The sequence below is a fragment of the Sapajus apella genome, unplaced genomic scaffold (assembly GCF_009761245.1).
Source record: "Sapajus apella isolate SASKATOON/1434 unplaced genomic scaffold, GSC_monkey_1.0 scaffold29, whole genome shotgun sequence".
Taxonomy (NCBI): domain Eukaryota; kingdom Metazoa; phylum Chordata; class Mammalia; order Primates; family Cebidae; genus Sapajus; species Sapajus apella.
Window position 1 is genome coordinate 23043932 of NW_022436969.1, and position 25195 is coordinate 23069126.

At 43.1% G+C, this 25195-nt stretch overlaps 1 protein-coding gene across 4 annotated transcripts in view; it reads right to left on the reverse strand.

Moving 5' to 3' along the window:
- The window catches only part of AFG3L2 (AFG3 like matrix AAA peptidase subunit 2), a 47614-nt gene extending 44813 nt beyond the window's left edge, over positions 1-2801 (reverse strand). For 3 of the 4 annotated variants that reach the window (XR_004273482.1, XM_032293420.1, XM_032293421.1), the window contains exon 1: positions 2369-2801. Coding sequence is in view for 3 of the 4 variants with exons in the window: in XM_032293420.1 (XP_032149311.1) it covers positions 2369-2482 (114 nt within the window). In the remaining variant the exon portion in view is untranslated. The remainder of the gene's footprint in view (positions 1-2368) is intronic. The other variant, XM_032293419.1, reaches the window with a different exon arrangement.
- Positions 2802-25195: the final 22394 nt, after the last annotated feature.

Consider the following 25195-nt stretch of genomic DNA (forward strand, 5'->3'; position numbering starts at 1 on the left):
AGAATCGCTTGAACCCAGGAGGTGGAGGTTGCAGGAGCAGAGATCACACCACTGCACTCCAGCCAGGACGACAGAGCAAGACACTGTCTCAAAAAAAAAAAGAAAAAGAAAAGGAATCAAAGCTTGGCAAAACACGGAAATGGATACAATGCAGGAAAATGAAAAAGGATGGGCAGCGTGGTATGATCACAAGGAAGAAATTGATCTAAGACTGACAAGAAAGCCTCAAAGAGTAAAAGTCATATATGCAGGCATTATTATTCTCCCTCCCCCACCCTTTTTGTAAGAGACAGGGTCTGCCTGTCACCTACGCTGGAGTGCAACGGTGAAATCTCAGCTCACTGGAGTGTCAATGTTCCACGCCAAGCAACCTGCCTTGGCCTCCCAAGTTGCTGGGACTACAGGTGTGAGCCACCGAGCCGAGATAACTTAAGGAAAAAAAAATAACGATAGAAGCCAGGAGCTGTGCCTCAGGCCTGTAATTCCAACACTTTGAGAGGAGGAAGTGGATCACCTGAGTCCAGGAGTTCGAGACCAGCCTGGTCAAGATGGTGAACCCCATCTCTACAGAATTTTTTTTTTTTTTTTTGAGACAGAGTTTAGCTCTTGTTGCCCAGCTAGAGTACAATGGCGCGATCTCAGCTCACCATAACCACCACCTCCCAGGTTCAAGCGATTCTCCTGCCTCAGCCTCCCGAGTAGCTGGGATACAGGCATGCACCACCAGGTGCTAATTTTGTATTTTTAGTAGAGACAAGGTTTCTCCATGTTGGTCAGGCTGGTCTCTCTCCCGACCTCAGGTGATCCGCCCACCTCAGCCTCCCAAAGTGCTGGGACTACAGGCTTAAGACACCACGCCCCGCCCAGAAATTTTTGAAAATTCAACCACAGTGGCTGGCAGCGGTGGCTTACACCTGTGGTCCCAGCACTTTGGGAAAACGAGGCAGACAGATCACCTGAGGTCAGGAGTTCATGACCAACATGGAGAAACCCCGTCTCTATTAAAGACACAAAAAATTCGCCGGGCATGGTGGTGCAGGCATATAATCCCAGCTACTCGAGAGGCTGAGGCAGGAGAATCGCTTGAACCCGGGAGGCGGAAGTTGCGGTGAGCCGAGATTGTAGCATTGCACTCCAGCCTGGGCAACAAGAGCAAAACTCCGTCTCAAAAAAAAAAAAAAAATCAACCTCAGGGCTGTAGTCTCAGATAAGCAGGAGGCTGAGGCAGGAGGATCGCTTGAGTTTGAGGCTGCAGTAAGCCATGTTTGAACCACTGCACTCCGGCCTGGGCGAGGAAGCAAAACCCCATCTCTAAAAAAAATTCAAATTAAAAAAAAAAACTGTATAGATGAGGGCCTGCTATGCTGCCCAGGCTGGTTTCCAACTCCTGGACTCAAGCGATTCTCCCGCCTCTGCCTCCCTAAGTGCTGTGATCACAGGTTTGAGCCCCCGCCTGGCCTGTCACCCTTAACAGTGAAGACACTTAGCTGACTTCCTCAGGGGCGCTAGGCTAGCATGAGGCCAAGCCAGGTTCCCGTGGCCGACCCGGGGACCTCAACCACCACCCGTACACCAGTGCAGGGCTGAGGAACCGTGTCACCAAAACAGTGAGCCACTAATCGACACGTGAACCTTTCCTTGAGACAGATCAAGGCCACGGTTCTGTCAACACACTATTATGTCTGAAACACACATTAGGTCCCACGTGTCTCCAGAGGGATGGCTACCAACAAAGAGCCTCCTGCTGAGAGCAGGCCCTGATATGCAACGAACACAGAGTCCCTGCTCTGAAAAGGTGACATTCTTAGCTTCCTGACTGGGGTGCCCTCAGGCTGCTATGGCTAATGGGGGCTGCTAGGTAGGTGACATTCTTAATAATAATAGCTAATACTGCCAGTCCTGGAATGCCAGCAGTGGCCCCATTCAACAGACGGAAAGGAAACACGGAGGCTTGGAGAGGTTAGGCAGCCCGACTCCGAAACCCCCTTTAGATAACATCGTCCTCGTGCTGCTGACTCAAAATCGCAGACGCCTTCGTTTCGTGCGCCCCGGCCACGAAAGCAGGGACAAGGACGGCTACCAAGCCGACATGACCTTCGAGGCTTCAGCCGCCCGGGTGAAGCTCGAAGACCCGGCTCCACCGGAGCGGCGTGTTTTCTACACTCGAATCCCACAGGCAGGGCAGGGCAGGGCGCGAACCGGCGCTCCCAGGGCCTGTGGAGAGACAGCGCGGGGAGCCGGGGCACTCGACAAGGACGGCCCGCGTGCGGTGGGAGGGCGGGGGCCGGTGACCTTGACGCCCTCTCTCCCGGGCCGGAAGCGGGCCTGAGGCCGGGTGGAGGGCGCCGCGCGCCCAGTCAGGACTCACCGTCCGGAGGCAGGGCCGTTCGCCCTGGCCCACGCGGCCAGGCACGAGGAGCAGCGGAAGGCCGCGGGGCCAGCAGCTGCCCCGGCCCCACAGCCGCAAGCAGCGGTGCGCCATGGCCGCCGGCGTGGCCTGCTTGGCCCCGGGCGCTGCGCAGGCGCGGGCGGGCGGCGACTGGCCGCCTCGGGAAGCGGGCTTGGCTCGACGAAAGGCCACCAGGCAGCGCCGCGGCCCCGCGGCTCACGGCGGAGCCCACGCTCCCGACGCGGCGTCCCTTCCGCCAGCCCAGTGCCGGCGCGCTGACGTCGGCGTCTCCTCTCGTAGGCCGGACTCAACCTCCGCCTGGGCTAGAGGCGGGGCCAAACGGGAGGAGCGTGAGGGGCGTGACCGGAGGCGGGGCTGACGGAGCAGCGTGGGGGGCGTGACTGGAGGCGGGGCCAAGGGGAGGACAGTGCCGGGCAAGCGGGAGCTGGAGGAGGGGCGATGGAGAAGCGGGGACAGAGCCAGGGAGAGCTGTGGAGGACCAGCGGGAGCTGGGGGAGGGGCCGAGGGAGAAGCAGGAGCCGGGCCGAGGAAGGACTGTGGAGGGCGACCAGGAGCTGGTGGCGGGGCCTATGGCGCAGCGTGAGGGGCGTGGCTGGAGGCGGGACCGAGGGAGGACCTTGGAGGGTAAGCGGGAGCTGGAGGCGGGGCGATGGAGAAGCCGGGACAGGGCCGACGGACCGTGGAGCGGGAGCAGGAGCTAGAGGCGGGACCGATGGAGGAGTTCCGTCGGGGTGGCTGCAGGCGGGAAGAAGGGGAGACGCTTGAATTTGTGAACCTGGGATGCAGGGCTTGGGCAGCTGGGTGGGTCCGCCGGGAGGAGCGAGGGGGAAGTAGCGGAGGCCTCAGTGGCAGCAGACGGAAAGATCCTCCAAGCGCCAGCTCTATCATCGGTGTGGTCCTAGGCTCTAGAGACACCAAAGCACACATAACTGACCGCTGGGAGGGCGGTGCGAAGACTCACAAGCAGCAGGGAGTGTTGGGGGTGTGCCTGTTCGCTCTAGGAACCCTGTCTGGGAACTGGTTCTCGGAGGGCAAGTCGAGTCTTCCAAGTAGTGGAAACTGCACATTGTTTCCTGTACCGTGTCAGCGGAGTAGAAAAGGAGAGGACTTTGAACCGAGGTGGGGGATTTGGGTTTTTTTCTGAGACGGCCTGTCACTCTGTCGCCCACGCTGCCGACACTGGACCTCAGGCAAAGTGCAGTAATCCTTGAGAGGCAGGAGACAAACCAGGTGAGTCCTATGATTACCCCAATAAAACAATAAGAAAAAGAAAACCAGATACACTATCGTACCATGCTCCCACAAAAGAAAACTGAGTAGACAAATAGATTTTAGGGCAAGGATATTCCAACAAAATTAATTTCAGGGAAAACACTATCACTAAGGATGAAGAGGATCAGGTTTCTTTTCTAGAGACAGCGTCTCACTCTGTCACTTAAACTGGAATGCCAAGTTGCAACCATAGCTCACTGCAGCTTCCAACTCCTGGGCTCAAGGGATCCTCCTGCCTCAGCCTCCCGAGTACCTTGGACCACAGGCACTCGCCACCACACGACTTTTTTTGTTTATTTGTAGAGATGGAGTCTCACTTTATTGCCCAGGCTAGTCTCAAACTCCTGACTTTAGCAGTCCTTCGGACTCAGCCTCCCAAAGTGCTGGGATTACAGATGTGAGCCACCCACACCTGGCCAAGAAGGATTTAAAATTATCATTATAAAAGGGTCAATTCATCAACAGGACATAACAACCCTAAACATATTTGTTCCCATTAACAGAAGCTTAAAATACGTGGAGCAAAGACTGGCAGAACCACAACTTCCAATTATATTTGGAGATTTCAAATCCTTTTTTTGATTTTTGACAGAACAATTAGGAAAATAGTATATAGAAGACTTAAATACAATCAACCAACTAAATCGAATAGACATTTACAGATAACTCATAACAAGAATACACATTATTTTCAAGTTTTCATGAAGCATTTATCAAAATAAACCATATTGTAGGCCATAAAAATATTAAGAGGAGTCAAGTCATATAAAACATATTTTCTAACCACAATGAAATTAAATTAGAAATCAATATCAGAAATAGGCTGAGGCGAGAGGATTACTTGAGCCCAAGAGTTCCAGACAAGCCTGAGCAACATAGAAAGACCTCATCTCCAAAAAAGAAAAAAAACTAGGCAAAGAAAATGAAGAAAAACCAAAGAAGAGAAAGTAGATAGAGCAAAAATCAATAGAATTAAAAAGTAAAAGAGGGAGAGGGAAATGAATGAAATCAAAGGGTGTTTCTTTGAGAAGATCAATACTCAGACCAATCAGGAAAAAAGAAAATGACACAAATTGGCCCAGTGCAGTGGCTCATGCCTGGAATCCTAGCACTTTGGGAGGCCAAGGCAGGCACATCACCTGAAGTCAGGAGTTCCAGCCTGGCCAAAATGATGAAACCCATCCCTACTGAAAATACAAAATTAGCCATGCGTGGTGGTGCATGCCTGTAATTCCAGCTACTCTGGAGGCTGAGGCAGGAGAATCACTTGAACTCGGGAGGTACAATTGCAGTGAGTCAAGATCGTGCCACTGCACTCCAGCCTGGGCAAAAAGAGTGAAACTCCACTCAAAATAAAAAAACAAACCCCCATCTCTACTAAAAGATACAAAAAAAGATACAAAAATTAGCTTGGGATGGTGGCAAGTACCTGTAGTCCCAGCTACTTGGGAGGCTGAGTCAGGAGAATAACTTGAACCCAGAGTCAGAGGTTGCAGTGAACCGAGATCATGCCACTGCACTCCCACCTGGAGTGTGAAATTCCTACTCAAAAAATAATAATAAATAAAGACACAAATTGCCAATACCAAGAATGAGAAAGTTGACATGACTTCAGATTCTACATGTATTAAAATAAAAATAGAATATGATATGCCAATGAATTTGACCAATGAACTGCACAAATTCCTTGTGAAATGCAATTTACTAAAGCTCACGTTTAAGATAACCCAAAACGTCCTATATCTATTAAAGAAATTGAATTTGTAGTTAAAAACCTTTCCATGAAGGAGACTCCAGCCCTGGATGGCTTAACTAAGTAATTCTACCAAGCATTTAAGGAAGAAATAATACCAGTTCTAAAGAAATTCTTCCAGAAAATTAATGTGGGGAAATACTTCTTAATTCTTTCTATGAGACCATTACCCTGATATTAAAACCAGACAAAGACATTACTGAAAAAAAACCCTACAAAACAAAACACTATATAGGCCTATATCTCCCATGAGTATAGTTGCAAAAATTCTGAACAAAATATTGGCAAATCAAACAATTTATAAAAAGGGCTCTACACCACAACCAGTGGGATTTATCCCAGATATGAAAGTCTTGTTCAACATCAGAAAATCAGTGAATGTAATCCATCACATCAGTAGACTAAAGAAGAAAAATCACATGATCATATCGATAGATGGAACAAAAAAAAAAAGCGTTTGACAAAATCCAACACCTGTGCGTGATTAAAATTCTCAGTAAACTAAGGAATAGAGGGGAACTTACTCAACTGGATAAAGAATTTTTACCCCAGCACTTTGGGAGGCCTAAGCGAATGAATCACTTGAGGTCAAAAATTTAATACCTGCCTGGCCAACATGGCGAAACCTCATCTCTACTAAAAATACCAAAAAAAAAAAAAAAAATTTAGTTTGGTGTGGTGGCGCATGCCTGTAGTCCCAGCTACTCAGGGAGGAGGCTGAGGCAGGAGAATCTCTTGAACACAGGAGGCAGAGGTTGCAATGAGCCAAGATCAGGACACTGCACTTCAGCCTGGGTGACAGAGCAAGTCTCTGTCTCAAAAAAAAAATGATAATAATAATTTTTTACCAAAAACCCCATAGATAAGATCATACTTAGTGATAAGAAAGTAGAAGCTGGCCAGGCACAATGGCTCGTGCCTGTAATCCCAGCACTTTGGGAGGCTGAGGTGGGCGGATCATCTGAGGTCGGGAGTTCGAGACCAGCCTGACCAACACGGAGAAACCCCATCTCTACCAAAAATACAAAATTAGCCAGGTATGGTGGCACATGCCTGTAATCTCAGCTACTCAGGAGGCTGAGGCAGGACAATCACTTGAACCTGGGAGGTGGAGGTTGCCGTGAGCCAAGATCATACCATTGCACTCCAGCATGGGCAACAAGAGCGAAACTCCGTCTCAAAAAAAAAAAAAAAAAAAAAGCCAGATGCAATGTCTCATGCCTATAATCTCAGCACTTTGGGAGGCCAAGGCAGGCAGATCATGAGGTCAGGAGTTCCAGACCACCTGACCAACATGATGAAACCTCGTCTCTACTGAAAATACAAAAATTAGCTGGGTGTGGTGGCACATGCCTGTAATCCCAGCTACTCGGGAAGCTGAGGCAGAATTGCTTGAACCTGGGAAGCAGAGGTTGCAGTGAGATAAGATCACGCCACTGCACTCCTGGTGACAGAGCGAGACTCCGTCTCAAAAAAAGAGGGAAGTAGAAGCATCACCACTAACAAATCTGCAGTTTTACCAAAAACAAGGCAAGAATTATTTCCCTTTCACCATGCTTTGTTCACATTGTACTGGATGTCCTAATAAATACAATAAGTCAAGAATATAAAAGGTATACAAATTGGGAAGAAATAAAACTGTCTTTGTTTGCAGATAACATAATCATCTATGTGGAAAGTGCAAAGAATCAGGCCAGGCACAGAGGCTCCTGCCTGTAATCCCAGCACTTTGGGAGGCCAAGGCAGGTGGATCACCTGAGGTCGGGAGTTCGAGACCAGCCTGGCCAACATGGTGAGACCTCACGTCTACTAAAAATACAAAAATTAGCCAGGCATGGTAGTGTGCAAGGCTGTAATCCCAGCTACTCGGGAGGCTGAGTCAGGAGAATAGCTTGAACCCGGAAATGTCGAGGTTGCAGTGAGCCGAGATCACACCACTATACTCCAGCCTGGGAGACAGAGCAAGACTCTATCTCAAAATAAATAAATAAATAAAAACAAATGCCAAAGAATCAATTTAAAAATCTCCTATAACTAATAAGTGATTATAGCAGGGTTGCAGGATACAAGATTAATTTACAAAAGCCAGTTGCTTTCTTATATACCAGTAATGAGCAAGCAGAATTTTTAAATGCAGGACCATTTGAATTAGCACCTCCAAAAAATGAAAATTCTGAAGTTTACATAAAGAAGCAAAAGACCCAGAATGGCCAAAATAATATTGAAGGAAAATAACAAAGATGGAGCACTGACACCAACACTTACTATAAAGCAATAGTAACCAAGATAGGGTAGTATTGACAAAAGACTAGACACATAGACCAATGGAACAGAATAGAGAGCCCAGAAATACATTCACATAAATATCATCTATTGTTCTTTCACAAAGGAGAAAAGGCAATACAATTGAGAAAAGGTAGTCTTTTCAACAAATGGTGCTAGAACAACTGAACATCCACATGTAAAAATAATAATAAATTTAGACACAGACCTTACATTTTTCACAAAAATTCACTCAAAATGGATAACAAACTTAAATGTAAAGCTAAACTCCTAGAAAATAACACAGGAGAAAACCTAGATGACCTTCAGTTTGTGATAGCTTTTTAAATACAACAGCAGGCTGGGCACAGTGGCTCACGCCTGTAATCCCAGCACTTTGAGAGGCTGAGGCAGGCTGAACATGAGGTCAGGAGTTCGAGACCAGCCTGTCCAACATGGTGAAACCCCATGTCTACTAAAAATACAAAAAATTATCCGGGCATGGTGGCAGGCGCCTGTAATCCCAGCTACTCAGGAGGCTGAGGCAGGAGAATCACCTGAACCTGGGAGGTGGAGGCTGCAGTGAGCCGAGATCACACCACTGCACTCCAGCCTGGGCAACAGAACAAAACTTCATCTAAAAATAAAAATAAATAAATAAATACAACAGCAAAACCACAATCCATAAAAGGAAGCACTGATAAGCTGGATTCCATCAAAATTTTAAAATTCTGGGCTTTTAAAATACAGCAGCAAAGGCACAATCCATAAAAGGAAGAATTAATAAGCTGGATTCCATTAAAATTAAAAATTTCTGTTCAGCCTGGGCAACATGGTGAAGCCGTATTTCTACAAAAAGTACCCAAAAATATTGGCCAGGTGTGGTGGCGTGTGCCTGTAGTCCCAGCTGCTCAGGGGGCTAACGGAGGAGAATTGCTTGATCCTAGGAGCTGGAGGCTACAGTGAGCCAAGATCATGTCATTGCATTCCAGCCTGGGTGACAGAGTGAGACTCTGCCTAAAAATATATATATATATTAAAATAATAAACATTTCTTCTCTGCAAAAGACATTATCAAGAGAATGAAAATAAAAGGCACAAACTGGGAAAAATATTTGCAAAAACTCTTTTCTCTGATAAAACTGTTATGTAAAATATACAAAGAACTTTTAAAATTCCACAGAAAGAAAACCAACAACTCAAAAAATGGACCAAAGACCTTAACACCTGACCAAAGAAGATACACAGATGGTAAATAAGCATACAAAAAGATGCTCCACACTATATGAAGTCAGGGAAATGCAAATTAACCCTCTTCCCATTTAGAAAAAAAAAAAGTGCAGCTTGCTGCCAGCGCTCATTTCATTTTACATAAACACACTCTTTGAGGCTGAAGCAAATCTGACTGATTTTCAATGCGAAAATAAAATACAAAACTGTTATTGGAATTATTTCTAAACAGAACTAACATCAGAATTGTCTGTTTTGAAAAATCAATTCATCAAATGAATCTTCAGCCAACAACTGTTCAAGGACAATGTTAGCAACACTCATGGGCATGGGAATGCTACGTTTTCTTTTTTCTCAGCTCACTGCAACCTCCTCTCCCACGTTTAAGCAATTCTCCTGCCTCATGTTTTACCATGTTGGCCTGACTGAAGAATGCTATGTTTTCTAGAATTTGACATTTTCAACAATTGAGAATTACCATATTTTGTAAATGGAAATAGCACTACCAAAAACAGAATGCTGTAAATAGAATGGTGTCTTTTGTTTCTAAAGTCTGTGTACTACAGTGATGCAAAAATAATAACAAAAGCAAGATATTTCATGACAAAGTTATCTCAGGGTAAATGATGCAGCCACCAGTGCCACTGGTGAGTATTCTCAGGGCAAATGGGAAAGAGGTTAAAACAACAGCAAGATACCACTATACCCGACTATACTATTCTATTTTAGAATAGCCAAAATCCAGAACACTGACAACACCAAATGCTAGCAAGGATGTGAAGCGATAGGAACTTGTATTGATTGCAGGCGGGAATGCAACCTGGTACAGCTACTTTGGAAGACAGTTTGACAGTTTCTTACAAAACTAAACATATTTTTGACAGAGAATCCAGTATTCACACACATTGTTATTTACCCAAAGAAGCTGAAAATGTATGTCCACACAAAAACTGCACATGGATCTAAAGAACAACTTCATTCGTAATTGTCAAAACTTGAAAGCAATCAGAATGTCCTTCAGTAGGGGAATGAATGAACTGTGGTACATCCAGACAATTAATGCTAAAAAGAGATATGTTTAATATATATGTTCTATTTTTACATATTCCCATAGTTTTTTATATATGATATATATTTTATCCCTTCTAGGCCTTTTGGCTAAGATTAAATGTATATATAATATATATTTTATATGTAAATAAATATATATGTATGTGTAGCTATATATGCTTTTTCTGAGAGACAGGTTCTCCTTCTGTTACTCAGGCTGGAGTGCAGTGGCACAATCATAGTTGACTGCAGCCTTAAACTCCTGGGTTCAAGCAATCCTCCTTCCTTAGCCTCCCAGGTAGCTAAAACTATAGCTCCATGATGCCACACCCAGCTAATTTTTAAATTTTTTGTAGAGTCAGAGTCTTGCTATGTTGCCCAGGCTGCTCTCAAACTCCTGGCCTCAAATCAGTCTACTGCTTCAGCCTCCTAAAGCACTGGAATTACAGGTGTGAGCCACAGCACCCAGCCTATGTATAAAGACATATTGTACACAATATATAGATAGGTATATATATTTATATATTTATTGAAAATATATGTTTATATATAATTTTATATGTAAAAAATAAATGTTTTACATATGTTTATATAGCTATATAAAATAATTTTATATAAGCATATACATTTGTATATATTTTACATATATAATGATTACAAATATAAACATAAATTGTACAAATATGTTTGTAAGTATAAACATGTATTTTTGTACATATTTATTCTATATATTTATATATTTTGGTGTTTAATAAATATATTAAATATATATTCATGTTTATAAATATGCATCATATTACTTCTGTTCTCCAGAAAACCAAAACTAATACAAGGTAACACAAAAAACAAGTAGCAAATGTTAGAAATAAGTCCTTCCTTCTTATCACTAATTACTTAAGGGCTGGTCCGGTTGGCTCACCTATAATCCCAGCACTTTGGGAAGCCAAGGCAGGTGGATCACTTGGGTCCAGGAGTTAAAGACCAGGCTGGGAAACATGGCAAAACCCTATCTCTACAAAAACTACAAAAATAAGGCAGGCATGGTGGCACATACCTGTAGTCCCAGCTACTTGGGAGACTAAGGCAGAAGGATCATTTGAGCCCAGGATGAGGAGGTTGTGGTGAGCTGAGTGCCATTGCACTCCAGCCTGGGCAGCAGAGTGAAACCCTGTCTCAAAAAAAATAAAATAAATAATTACTTTAAGTGTAAGTGGATTAAACTCTCCAATCAAAAGGTAGAAACTGGCATAATGTTTTAAAAAAAGAAAACCATGATTCAGCTATATGCTGTCTACAAGAGACTTGGTTTTTATCCAAAGACACAAATAGGTTAAAATAAAGAATAGAAAAAGATATTCTATGCAAATAGTAATTAAAAGAGAGGTAAGATGGCTATCTCAATATCAAACAAAAACACATTAAGATAAAAACTCTTGGCTGAGTTCAGTGGCTCACACCTGTAATCCCAGGCAGACAGATCACCTGAGGTCAGAAGTTCGGGACCAGCCTGACCAACATGGTGAAACCCCATCTCTACTAAAAATACAAAGATTAGTAGGGCATAATTGTGCACACCTCTAATCCCAGCTACTCAGGAGGCTGAGGCAGGAGAATGACTTGAACCTAGGAAGCAGAGGTTGCAGTGAGCCCAGATTGTGCTACTGCACTCCAGCCTGGGTGACAGAAAGAGAAACTCTGTCTCAAAAAATAATAATAATAATTAGATAAAAACTCTTATAAGAGATAAGAAAGGACATAGTATACTGACAAAAGGATCAATTCATCAGGAAGATATAACAATTGTAAACATATGAACACCATTCAACAGAGCCCCCAAAATATATGTAGCAAATATTGACAGAATTGAAGGTAGAAATAGATGGTTCTACAATAATAGCTGGAAACTTCAATATATTCCTTTTAATAATGGATGTAACATTTACACAGCAAATCAATAGGGAAATAGAGGACTTGAACAAGTGTGTGTGTGTGTGTGTGTGTGTGTGTGTGTGTGTGTGATGTTTTTAAGACAGGATCTTGCTCTGTCACCCAGATTGGAATGCAGTGGCACAATCACAGCTCACTGCAACCTTGACCTCCTGGCTCAAGCAGTCCTCCTGCCTCAGGCTCCCAAAGTGCTGAGATTACAGATGTGAGCCACCACACCCAGCTAAACAATACTATACTCATGCCTATAATCCCAGCATTTTGGGAGGCTGAGGCAGGTGGATCGCTTGAGATCAGGAATTTGAAACCAGGTTGACCAACATGGTGAAACCCCATCTCTACTAAAAATGCAAACATTAGCCAGGCATGATGGCACATGCCTGTACTCCCAGTTACTTGGGAGGCTGAGGGACAAGGATTACATGAACCCAGGAGGCAGAGGCTGTAGTGAGCAGAGAGTGTGCAACTGCACTCCAGAATGGGCAATGAAAGTGAAACCATGTCTCAAAAAACAATAAACTATAAACCATAAACCAAGTAGACTTATAGGACATATGTGCAGAGCTCCTCCCAACAACAGAATACACATTCTCCTCAGGTGCATAGGAAACATACTCTAGGATAGACCATAGGATAGGCCACAGAACAAGTCTCAACAGATTTAAAAAGACTGAAATCATGCAAACTATCTTCTCTGACCACACTGGAATGAAGTTAAAAATCAGTAACAAGAGGGCCAGGCATAGTGGCTCATGCCTGCAATCCCAGCCCTTTGGGAGGCTGAGGCAGGCTGAACATGAGGTCAGGAGTTCGAGACCAGCATGCCCAACATGGTGAAACCCCGTCTCTACTAAAAATACAAAACATTAGCCGGGCATGGTGGCAGGCACCTATAATCCCAGCTGCTCAGGAGGCTGAAGCAGGAGAATCACTTGAACCTAGGAGATGGAGGTTGCAGTGAGCTGAGATCACACCACTGTACTCCAGCCTGGGCAACAAGAGCAAGACTCTGTCAAAAAAAAAAAAGATAAATATAATTAACAAACCTTTAACTAAACTGACAAAGAAAACAAGGAGAAGTTGCAAATATCTAAAATCAGAAATAAAAATGGAGTAATTACTATTGACCTTTTAGAAAAAAAGGATTAGAGCTGGGCATGGTGGCAATGTCTGTAGTCCCAGCTACTTGCCTCCCTGGTACAAGGGATTCTCCTGCCTCAGCCTCCCTAGTAGCTGGGACTACAAGGCAAGCACCACCAAACCCAGCTAACTTTTGTATTTTAGTAGAGATGGGGTTTCACCATGTTGGCCAAGCTTGTCTCAAACTCCTGACATCAGGTGATCCACCTGCCTTGACCTCCCAAAGTGCTGGGATTACAGGCGTGAGCCACCATGTCTGGCCTGTAATGTTACATATTTATTTATTTAGAGAGAAAAAAAGAAAAAGAAAGAAAGAGTGAAAGAAAGAAAAAAAAAGAATGAAAGAGAGAAAGAAAGAGGAAGAGAAAGAGTGAGAGAGAACGGGAGTCTTGCTTTATTTTCAGGCTAGAATGCAGTCTAAAAATGGGTATTGAAAACCTCTTTTATGTCAATAATTGTGCTTAACAATGGAGACAGGATGGAATAAGGGAGGAAAATAACAAACAAGCAGGCAACCAATATTTCATTTAAACCTATGAAATGCTATGCAATTACTGAGGAGTGATTTACTTCCAATTACGTAGTCACTTTTAGAGTAGGTGTGATGTGGTACTGATAAGAATGTATGTTTTGTGGATTTGGGGTGGAGAGTTCTTAAATGTTTATTAAGTTTACTAGTTCCAGGTCTGAGTTCAAGTCCTGGATATCCTTGTTAATTTTCTGTCTCGTTGATCTGTCTAATATTGACAATGTGATGTTAAAGACTCCCACTATTGCTGTGTGGGAGTCTAAGTCTCTTTATAAGTCATTAAGAACTTGCTTCATGTATCTGGGTGCTCCTGTATTGGGTGCGTATATATTTAGGATTGTTAGCTCTTGTTGTTGCATTGATCCTTTTACCATTATGTAATGTCCCTCTTTGTCTCTTTTGATCTTTGTTGCTTTAAAGTCTATTTTATCAGAGACGAGAATTGCAACTCCTGCCATTTATTTATTTATTTATTTATTTATTTTGCTCTCCATTTGGTTGGTAAATCTTCCTCCATCCCTTTGTTTTGAGTCTTTGTGTATCCTTCCATGTGAGATGGGTCTGGATGCAGCATACCGATGGGTTTTGGCTTTTTATCCAATTTGCCTGTCTGTGTCTTTTGATTGGGGCATTTAGTTGATTTAAATTTAGGATTAATAATAATATATGTGAGTTTAATACTGCCATTTGATGCTAGCTAGCTGTTTTGCCCATTAGTTGATGTAGATTCTTCATCATGTTGATGCTTTTTACCTTTTGGTATATTTTTGGAATGGCTGATACTGGTTGTTCCTTTCTATGTGTAGTGCTTCTTTCAGAAGCTCTTGTAAAGCAGGCCTGGAGGTGATGAAATCTCTGAGTACTTGCTTGTTCACAAAAGATTTTATTTTTCCTTCACTTATGAAGCTTAGTTTGGCTGGATATGAAATTCTGGGTTGAAAGTTCTTTTCTTTAAGGATGTTGAATATTGGCCCCCACTCTCTTCTGTCTTGTAGGGTTTCTGCTGAGAGATCTGCTGTGAGTCTGATAGGCTTCCCTTTGTGGGTAACCTGGCCTTTCTCTCTGGCTGCCCTTAGCATTTTCTCCTTCATTTCAACCCTGATGAATTTGACGATTATGTGCCTTGGGGTTGGTCTTCTTGAGGAATATCTTTGTGGTGTTGTCTGTATTACCTGGAGTTGAATATTGTCCTGCCTTGCTAGGTTGGTAATATTTTCCTGACTAATATCCTGAAGAATATTTTCCAGCTTGGATTCATTCTCTTTGTCACATTCAGGTACACCTATCAAACGTAGATTAGGCCTTTTCACATAGTCCCATATTTCTTGGAGACTTTGCTCATTCCTTTTTACCCTTTTTTCTCTGATCTTGGCTTCTCGTTTTATTTCATTGAGTTGGTCTTCGACCTCTGATATCCTTTCTTCTGCTTGATCAATTCAACTGCTAAAACTTGTGCATACTTCACAAAGTTCTCGTATTGTGTTTTTCAGCTCCATTAATTCACTTATATTCCTCTCTAAATTGTATATTCTTGTTAGCATTTCGTCAAACCTTTTTTCAAGGTTCTTAGTTTCTTTACATTGGGTTAGAACATGTTCTTTTAGCTCACAGAAATTTCTTATTATCCACCTTCTGAAGCCTGATTCTGACAATTCATCACACTCATTCTCCATCAGGCCTTGCTCCCTTGCTGATGAGGAGCTGCGATCCCCTGAAGGAGGAGAGGCATTCTGATTTTGGATGTTTTCAGCCTTTTTGTGCTGGTTTCTTCCCATCTTTGTGGATTTATCCACCTGTCGTCTTTGTAGTTGCTGACTTTCATATTGGGTCTCTGAGTGGACGTCCAGCTTGTTGGTGGTGATGTTATTTCTGTTTCTTTGTTTTCCTTGGGCGAACACCCCTCCCCCACAGAGCTGGACCTTCCCGGATTCAGCTGTGCTTGCTGTGAAACTCTCAACCGTCAGCATTTCCAATTGCTGTTTTTTTGTGGGGGTGGGACCAGCCGAGCCTGATCACCTGGCTTCCCGCCTCAGAGCCCCCCCCCTTTTTTTTTTTTTTTTTTTTTGAGACCAAGTTTCACTCTTGTTACCCAGGCTGGAGTGCAATGGCGCGATCTCGGCTCACTGCAACCTCCGCCTCCTGGGTTCAGGCAATTCTCCTGCCTCAGCCTCCTGAGTAGCTGGGATTACAGGCACGCGCCACCATGCCCAGCTAATTTTTTGTATTTTTAGTAGAGACAGGGTTTCACCCTTTTTTTCTTTTCCTAACTGAACAGTTGATTCTCTCCCAGGTGCCCCAGTTGCCTGCTGAAAAGGTGCCAGGATCTATGCAATTTCCCCTGCGGTGACCGTGCTGTCTGAAACAGCAGTGCTAAGATTCATGGCGCTTTTCTGCCCGGGAATCTCCCGGTCTGGCTCCTGGCTTCAGTCCCCCTTTCAATCAGCTGAATGGGTGACTGTGCCTTCCCAGAGCTCCAAAGGCCAACCAAAAGGGCACCCAGTCCTGCATACTCTGCACTGAGAACAGCCGTGCCGGCCAAAAGAGTCGCGCTGGCGACCCACGGGGCTCCTCCGCTGGGAATCTCCTGGTCAGTAGGCAATAAAAATTCATCTGGAAGTCTGGCGTCCACTCACTCCCTGCGCCTTCACTGGGAGCTGCAACCCTGAGCTGCTGCCAGTCGGCCATCTTTGATCTCTCTAATGTTACATATTTAAAGGGTTGTAACATCATGACCAAGGGGGATTTATCTCAGGAATGTAAGGTTAGTTAAATGCCAGAAAATTAATCAGCGTAATACATTATGTTAATAGATAATGAACAAAATCACATGATCATCTCAATTGAGACAGAGAAAGCATTTGATAAAATCTAATACCATTTCATGATAAAAACATTCAGAAAACTGGGACTAAAAGAGAAGTTCCTCAGCATGATAAGGAACGCTTGTGAAGCTCCTATAGCTAACATCATGCTCAATAGTGAAAGACTGAAATATTTTCTTTAAAATCAAGACAAGGATGTCTGCTTTCAGTATTGCTATTCAACATTGTACTAGAAGATCTAGCCAGATCAATTAGACAAGAAAAAGAGATATTTAGTATCCAAATTGGAAACAATGAAGTAAAATTATTTACATTCACAGATTGACATGATCCTATCTAAAGGAAGTTCCAAAGAATCCACAAAAAGCTGCTAGGAACTCAGAAAAGTTGCAGGGTACAAGATCAAACACAAAAATCAGCGTGTTTCTATATATCTGCAAAGAATAATTCAATAAGGAAATTGAGAAAGCAATTCCATTTATAATATCATCACCCCCCCAACACAAAATACCTAGGAAGAAATTTAACCAAGGAGGTGAAAGACTTGAACATTGCGAACTATAAAACATTACTAAAAGAAATTTAAGAAGCCTTGAATAAATGAAAGGATATCCCATGTTAGTGGATTGGAAGACAATATTGTTAAGATAGCAACACTGCCCAAAGCCATTGACAGACTCAATGTAGTCACAACTCTAAATGTCTGCCTTCCTTCTTTCCTTCCTTCCTTCTTTCCTTCTTCTTCTTATTTTTTTTTATTTTTCTATTTATTTATTTTTTTTTGAGATGGAGTTTTGCTCTTGTTGCCCAGGCTACAATGCAGTGGCAGCATCTTGGCTCACCGCAACCTCTGCCTCCCAAGTTCAAGTGATTCTACTACCTCACCCTGCAGAGTAGCTGGCATTACAGGCATGTGCCACCATGCCTGGCTAATTTAGTATTTTTAGTAGAGACAGGATTCTCCAGTTGGTCAGGCTGGTCTCAAACTCCCAACCTCAGGTGATTCACCCACCTTAGCCTCCCAAAGTCTGTCTTTCTTTGTTTCTTTTTCTTTCTTTCTTTCCTTTTCTTTCTTTTTTTTTTCTTTTTCTTTCTCTCTTTCTCTCTCCCTCCTTCCTTCCTTCCTTCCTTATCTTTTTGCAGAGATGAAAAAGCCAATCTTCAAATTCATATGGAATTTCAAAGGGCCCCAAATACAACCTTGAAAAAGAATACAGTTGTAGGATTTGTACTTCTCAATTACAAAACTTCATACAATCAAAACTATATGGTATTGGCATAAGGACAGACACACAGAATATAATTGAGAATCCAGAAATAAACTCATACGTGTCAACTGATTTTTGACAAGGATGCAAAGTTCATCCAATAGAGAAAGAATAATCTTTTCAACAAATGGTTCTAGGAGAACTGGATGCAAAAGAAAGAGTTGGAGCCCTACCTCACACCATATACAAAATTGTATTGATTGATTGATTGATTGATTTAGAGACAAGATCTTACTCTGTCACCCAGACTAGAATGTAGTAGTATGAGCATAGCTCACTGCAGCCTCAGCCTTTGGGCTGAAGCAATCCTCCCACCTCAGCCTCCAAAGTAGCTGGGACTACAGGTGCACACCACTATACCTGGCTAGATTTTTTTTTTTTTTTTTGAGACGGAGTCTCGCTCTTGTTACCCAGGCTGGAGTGCAATGGCGCGATCTCGGCTCACCACAACCTCCACCTCCTGGGTTCAGGCAATTCTCCTGCCTCAGCCTCCTGAGTAGCTGGGATTACAGGCACGCGCCACCATGCCCAGCTAATTTTTTTGTATTTTTAGTAGAGACGGGGTTTCACCATGTTGACCAGGATGGTCTCGATCTCTTGACCTCGTGATCCACCCACCTCGGCCTCCCAAAGTGCTGGGATTACAGGCTTGAGCCACCGCGCCCGGCCCCTGGCTAGATTTTTAATGTTTCTGCAGAAACAGGGTGTCGCTATGTTGCTCACACTGGTCTCAAACTCCTGGCCTCAAGCAACCCTCCTACCTCATTCTCTCAAAGAGCTGGGATTATAGGTGTGTGCCACTGCACCCTAAATGACAAATTTATATTCTAAATTTTTGGCACAATAAAAAAGAAAAAAGAAGCTTCAATTAAAAAAAAAAAAGTAAGAAAGAAAGAAAGTAAAGAGGTTAGGTGCTGTGGCTCATGCCTGTAGTCTCGGCATTTTAGGAGACAAAGGATGGTGGATTGCTTGAGGCCAGGAGTTTGAGACCAGCCTGGTCAACATGGCAATACTCCATCTCTACTAAAAATACAAAAATTAGCTGGGCATGGTGGCATACATCTGTAGTCCCAGCTACTTGGGAGACTGAGGCACAAGAATCATTTGAACATGAGAGATAGAGGTTGAAGTGAGCCAAGATCCACACCACTGCACTGCAGCCTCAGTCACAAAGTGAGGCTCTGTCTCAAAAAAATAAAAAAGAAAGAGAAAAGAAAACATGATTGAATCTTGAAAACAGTATGCTACACACAAAAGGCCACATAGTATATGAATCCATTTACATAAAATGTCCAAATAGGCAAATCTATAGAGACAGGAGCAGATAGTTGTCAGGAGGTTGGCAATGTCAATTACCCTCTAGTAGTGTTTACTCGAGACCTTTGTCATTTAATCTGTACTAAATAAATGCGAACTTCGCTGGCTGGTCAGGGCTGCAGGTGCTAACTTTTTACTGGACCCTTCTCAGTATGGGTGAGTGGCCCGGACCTGTAAGCCCACTCTTTCACTGGATATCTGTGTCTGAGTGCATTTATTCATCCGTCACTGGGTCAGGGTCTGTGGGTCGGACCCCGGCAGATAGTGGCTATATAGGGTTGGTGGAAGGAGGGGAGAGATTGGGAAGGGTGCTAGCTAAGAGTTTCAGGTTTCTTTCTGAGGTGATCAAAATGTCCTAAAATTGATTGTGGTGATGGTTGTACAACTCTTCGAATGACCTAAAACCATTAATTTCAACATTTAAAATAGATGAACTGTATGGTATATAAATGATATCTCATTGAAGCTATTTTTTTAATGGGCAAAGGAATTGAATAGACATGTCCTCAGAGAAGATATACAAATGGCCAACAAGCACATAGAGAGGGGCTCAACATCATTAGCTGTCAGTGAAAGGCAAATCAAAACCACAATGAGATTCCACTTCACATTCTAGGAGGGCTGTAATCAAAAATAATATAGATAGTAAAAAATAATATAGATGTATATATAACAAAGTTAATAAGTATTGTCAATGGTGTGGAGAAATTGGAACCTTCATGCTAGTAGGACTACAAAATTCTTTGGAAAACTGTCTGGCAATTTTCATAGGTTAAACATAGTCATGTGACTCAGCATGTCCACTCCTGGGCATCTTCCCAAGGTAACTGAAAGGATATATCCTCACAGAAACCTGTACATGTTTTCATAACATATGTACATGTGCTATGTTCATAGCATTATTCATGATAGCCAAAAACCGGAAAGAACCTAAATGTTTATCAACTGAATGGAATAATGAAATGATGTGGTGTATTATTACAGTGGATTATTATTCAGCCACAAAAAGAATGAGGAACTGATACCTGCTATAGCATGGATAAACCTCGGAAACAAAGAAGTCAGACAGGAAAGGCTGCATATTATAAAATTGAATTTGTACATATAAAATATCCAGAATAGGCAAATCCATGGAGACAGAAGACGGTGATTAGGGATTGCCAGGACTAGGGGGATGGTTGATAGAATGTGTAAGATTAATAAAGGTGACTGCCTACAGCAGGCAGGATGATGTGACAGCAGACTGTCTAAGCTTCCCACAGTGTGCTTTTCACAGTGTTTACCTTTTTCAAACCATGTGAAAATACTATCTATTCAAATGAAATATAATACAATCTAAGACTATTAAAGGATGTTATTTTTTTATTGCTGAGATTATAAGTAATTTTGAAAAAATAATTTTATGACTATGTATGTTTTCCAAATATACTATAATAAATATATAATAGTTTTTTGAGCAAGAAAAAGTAAAATTTTAAAATATAAAATGTTCAGGATAAGAATGGGGCCAGGTGCAGTGGATCATGCCTAAAATCCCAGCACTTTGAGAAGCTAAGTGGGGAGGATGGCCTGAAGCCAGGAGTTTGATACCAGCCTGGGCAATGGCTCACGCCGTAATCCCAGCACTTTGGGAGGCTGAGGTAGGCAGATCACTTGAGGTCAGGAGTTTGAGACCAGCCTGGCCAACAAGGGAAAACCCCGTCTCTACTGAAAATACAAAAATTAGCCAGGTGTGGTGGTGCACACCTGTGATCCCAGCTACTCCAGAGACTGAGGCAGGAGAATCACCTGAACCTGGGAGGTGGAGGTTGCAGTGAGCTGAGATCGCACCACTGCACTCCAGTCTGGGAGACAGAGTGAGACTCTATCTAAAAAAGATTAAAAATTAAAAATTAGCTCAGTGTGCTGGTACATGCCTGTAGTTCAAGCTACTCAGGAGGTTAAGGTAGGGGGATTGCCTGAGCCCGGAATTCAAGGTGCCAGTGAGCTATGATCACACCACTGCAATCCAGCCTGGGTGACAGAGCAACACCCTGTCTTATAAAAAAAAATTTAAAAATTACAAAAATTAGCTGGATGTGGTGGCACATGCCTATAGTCCCAGCTACTTGGGAGGATGAGGCAGGAGAATTGCTTGAACCCAGGAGGCGGAGGTTGTAGTGAGCCAAGATCACGACACTGCACTCCATCAAGACTCGGTCTCAAAAAAAAAATTCAGGATACATTTTTTTTCACCAATATGGAAGAAAATAAAGTTACAAAATGGAAAGTAAAAGCCTCTTCATTCTCACGTTCACGTCTTAAAGATAACTTTCTTTCTTTCTTTTTTTTTTTTTTGACAGAGTCTTGCTCTGTTGACCAGGCTGTAGTACAATGGCATGATCTCGACTCACTGCAGCCTCTGCCTCCCAGATTCAAGTGATTCTCCTGCCTCAGCCTCCTGAGTAGCTGGAATTACAGGCGCCCACCACCACACCCAGCTAATTTTTGTACTTTTGGTAGAGACAGGGTTTCACCATGTTGGCTAGGTCAGGAGTTCGAGACCAGCCTGGCCAACATGGTGAAATCCCATCTCTACTAAAAATACAAAAAATTATCCTGGTGTGGTAGCATGAGACTGTAGTCCCAGCTACCACAGAGAGGCTGAGGCATGAAAATCGCTTGAACACAGGAGGCAGAGGTTATAGTGAGCCAACAAGGTGCCACTGCACTCCAGCTTTGTCAACAGAGCGAGACTCTATATCAGGAAAAACAAACAAACAAACCTATTTTTACATGAATGAAGAAGTACTTTATGCACCTTGATTTTTTCTTTTGCTTAACAGATATGTTTTGTATGTTAATAACATATAGTTCCCCCCAGGTCATTAATCAGCTCTATTGTTTTCTCTAGTAAAGCTTTAACAGTTTTCTCACCAAGGGTCATTTAGACTACTTCTCGTTTCTTTTTATGTCAGATGCCACCTTGAGCTTTTTCCTTTCTTTCTTTTTTGATAGGGTCTTGCTCTGTCACCCAGACTGGAGTGCAGTGGCACAATCATAACTTACCACAGCCTTGAACTCCCAGGCTTATGCCTCAACTTCCCAAATAATTTGGATTACAGGCCTGTACTGTAGCAGGAGCGGCTGCGGGAAAGGATCTCTCGGACACCGAATACAGGAGGAAGGAATTTATTTCAGCTGGGGGCTTGGTGGCATAGGTGCCTAACAGCCAAGCTCATCTAACAAAGGGAGGTTCAGCCTTTATATAGGCTTATACTTTAGACGTTACACGTGGAAGAATCTTAGGTTCATAGTTTTCGGACTCAAATGTGAAAAGGTCTCTGTTTACGGTTTTAGGAATCACATATGAAAGGGTTCCGGTTTACAATTTTAGGACTCACATGTGAAAAGGTTTTAGTTTACAGTTTCAGGAATTATATATGAAAGAGTTCTGGTTTACAGTTTAGGACTCACATATGAAAAGGTTTCTGGTTTGATCTTGTTTTAAGTAAAAATAGTGCCTTCTGGAGAGTTTCCCCAAGGCCTAGCCTGTTGTTTTCAGGAAGGAGATTCAGGAGGCGCCAACTGGCCTGCTCTCTCTTCTATTGAGATGCACAGTGGATGACAACAGGGGGAGGGAATCCCAAATGCCTGGGTCTCCCTCCTCAGTACCACCTCAGTTGGCTAATCTTTAAATTTTTTGTATCAACAGTCTACTATACTGCCGAAGCTGGGACTATAGGTGTGTGCCACCACACCTGGCTAATTTTTGTATTTTTAGTAGAGATGAGGTTTCACCAAATTGGCCAGAATGGTCTCGATCTCCTGACCTTGTGATCTGCCCGCCTTGGGCTCCCAAAGTGCTGGGATTACAGGTGTGAGCCACTGCACCTGGTCAGTAAACATTATTATTTAGAAAATAATTTACTTGGGTTTTGTGGCTGGGGCTTAACGACGCTCAGGCAGAGTTGTAAGTGACATGGTTACCCACTAGGGGTCAGGAGAGACCTATAAATCTCTGTACAATGCCATGCATTTCCCAAAAAAAAAAAAAAAAAAAAAAAAAAAAAAAAAAATCCTTTAAATGTGTTCACAAGGCTGCCCTGGACTTTAAAAAAATAATTTCTCTGTCGTTTGTAGTTCATCTCCTTGAACAACCTAATGCTGTGTTTTCTATAAAGTAAAACTGACATGATCTTTTCCAGTGGTGGTCTTGGTTTCTGCTACTGTTCCTGGCAATGGCCTCAGGTAAATGAATAGGAAAGACACATTGTCCAGTTGATATCTTCCAGATGATCATGAATATAACCAGGAATGGTGTCACTGACACCAGGGTGCTAGCAATGCACGTTGCATGAATGACAATTGCAGAGCATTTGGAAGATTCTTTATCACCCTTTTACTTGGTAGTGATCAAATATTTTTCTAAAAGATCAAATGTTTTTCTAAAATGGCCACAATAATATACTCAAATCATAAAGTTGCTAGATTTTCCCCAATTGTATCTTCCTGCAAAAAAAAAAAAAAAGTGATGATTGCTTTGATACGCCAGACTCCTTAGTCATCAGCCATCTTTTGCGTACAGTGCCAAAATCCCCAAAGGCCTTATGGGAGAGGGCATTTGAAAGCTGGGAAGGAAATGGTTTGTTAGGAACCTAGCAAGAAGCTCTATAAGCTAGATTGGATAGATAGAACTAAAGTGCCCAGGAATAGAAGTAAGGAGCAGAATGTAAGATGTGTATTGAAAAGACTTACTTTAGTCATTCTTCTTTTTTTTTTGAGACAGAGTTTCACTCCTGTAGGTGTTGAAAAGAGGAAACACATTACAGAAAGTAAAAGGGATGTGCTCTGAGACAGGGTCTCACTTGTTGCCCAGGCTGCAGTGCAGTGATGTGATCATAGCTCACCATGACCTTGAACTTCTGAGTTCAAGCGATCCTCCCACCTCAGCCTCCTGAGCATCTGGGACACCATGCTCACGCCACCATGCCCAGCTAATTGTTCTATTAAATATATTTTTTTTCTTAGTAGAGATGAGGTTGGCTATGTTCCCAAGCTGGTCTCAAACACCTGGCCTCAAGCAATTCTCCTTCCTCAGCCTCCCAAATCACTGGGATTACAGGCATGAGCCACTGTGCCTGGCCTGCTCTGTTTTAATAATATGCCTGTGCATCTCGCCCATTTGCATCTCCAGGTGGTTGTGAAGTCAGTAAGAGAACATGTCCTTGGATTTGGGTAATATTCTATAAGTTCTTAGAATAGCTAGGTGCTGGCAAGTAGCTAGGTACTAGTAGCTAGCTATCTCTGCACCTTGCTCTGACAACGTGGCAGGTTGAAGTCGCTGTAAATAAGGTCTTTACTATCACTGTATTTGAGGATCAGAGAAACATTGGAGCCTGAGTTTTGTTATAGTCCTGGGGTGATGGATGAGGCAAATATTCATGACAAACAGGAAAGAAACATCCCTCAGAATCTCCTTACCTACTGGGAGATGGGTTTTCTCTCTACGTTAAAGCAAACTTTCTGAAACAGCAGTTTTCAAACTTATCTTGGGCAACAGTCTTTTGTAAAAATGAAAATTTGACATGGAATTTCAATGTACAGAATCTGAAAATATATAAACAAAAGGTAGGATCACTACTTCAAAAAACCCTCAGTTTACCCCCGAGCTGGTCAATAAGGTCATACTGCTTCCCGGACACGGCATGAATCACACTAGACTAGATGCTCTGTCAGTAATTACACTAGCCAGAGCCCCCGCCGCCCAGGGCCAAGCCACTCCCAATTCATAACTTCCTTAGGAGTCACCCTTGACTCACTGAACAAGCAGTGTTCAGGTGACTACTGTTTGCCGCAGCCTGGGTTAGACCTTGGGTATGCAAAGATGAAGGAGGCTCAGGTCTCATCCTTGAGGAGCTCAGAGTCCATGCAGAACTACTTCTAAACTTTAGGGAGCATCGTAATTGCCTGGGCTGCTCATTACTATGTATTATTTCTGGGTTTCACCCAGAAAAGCCCACTCCAAAGGTAAGGGGTGGAGCCGAGAAAGCTTCATCTTTAATAAGCACTCATCTAGTGGGAGAAACAAACATAAACACATGCAGTAATGAGGACACAATGTGCTGGGCGTCGGGAGGCAGCGGGAGGACTGCAGGATGAGGGAGGGCGTGAGGAGCACCCAGGCGGGCACGATGACACCTGGAGGACGTGCCG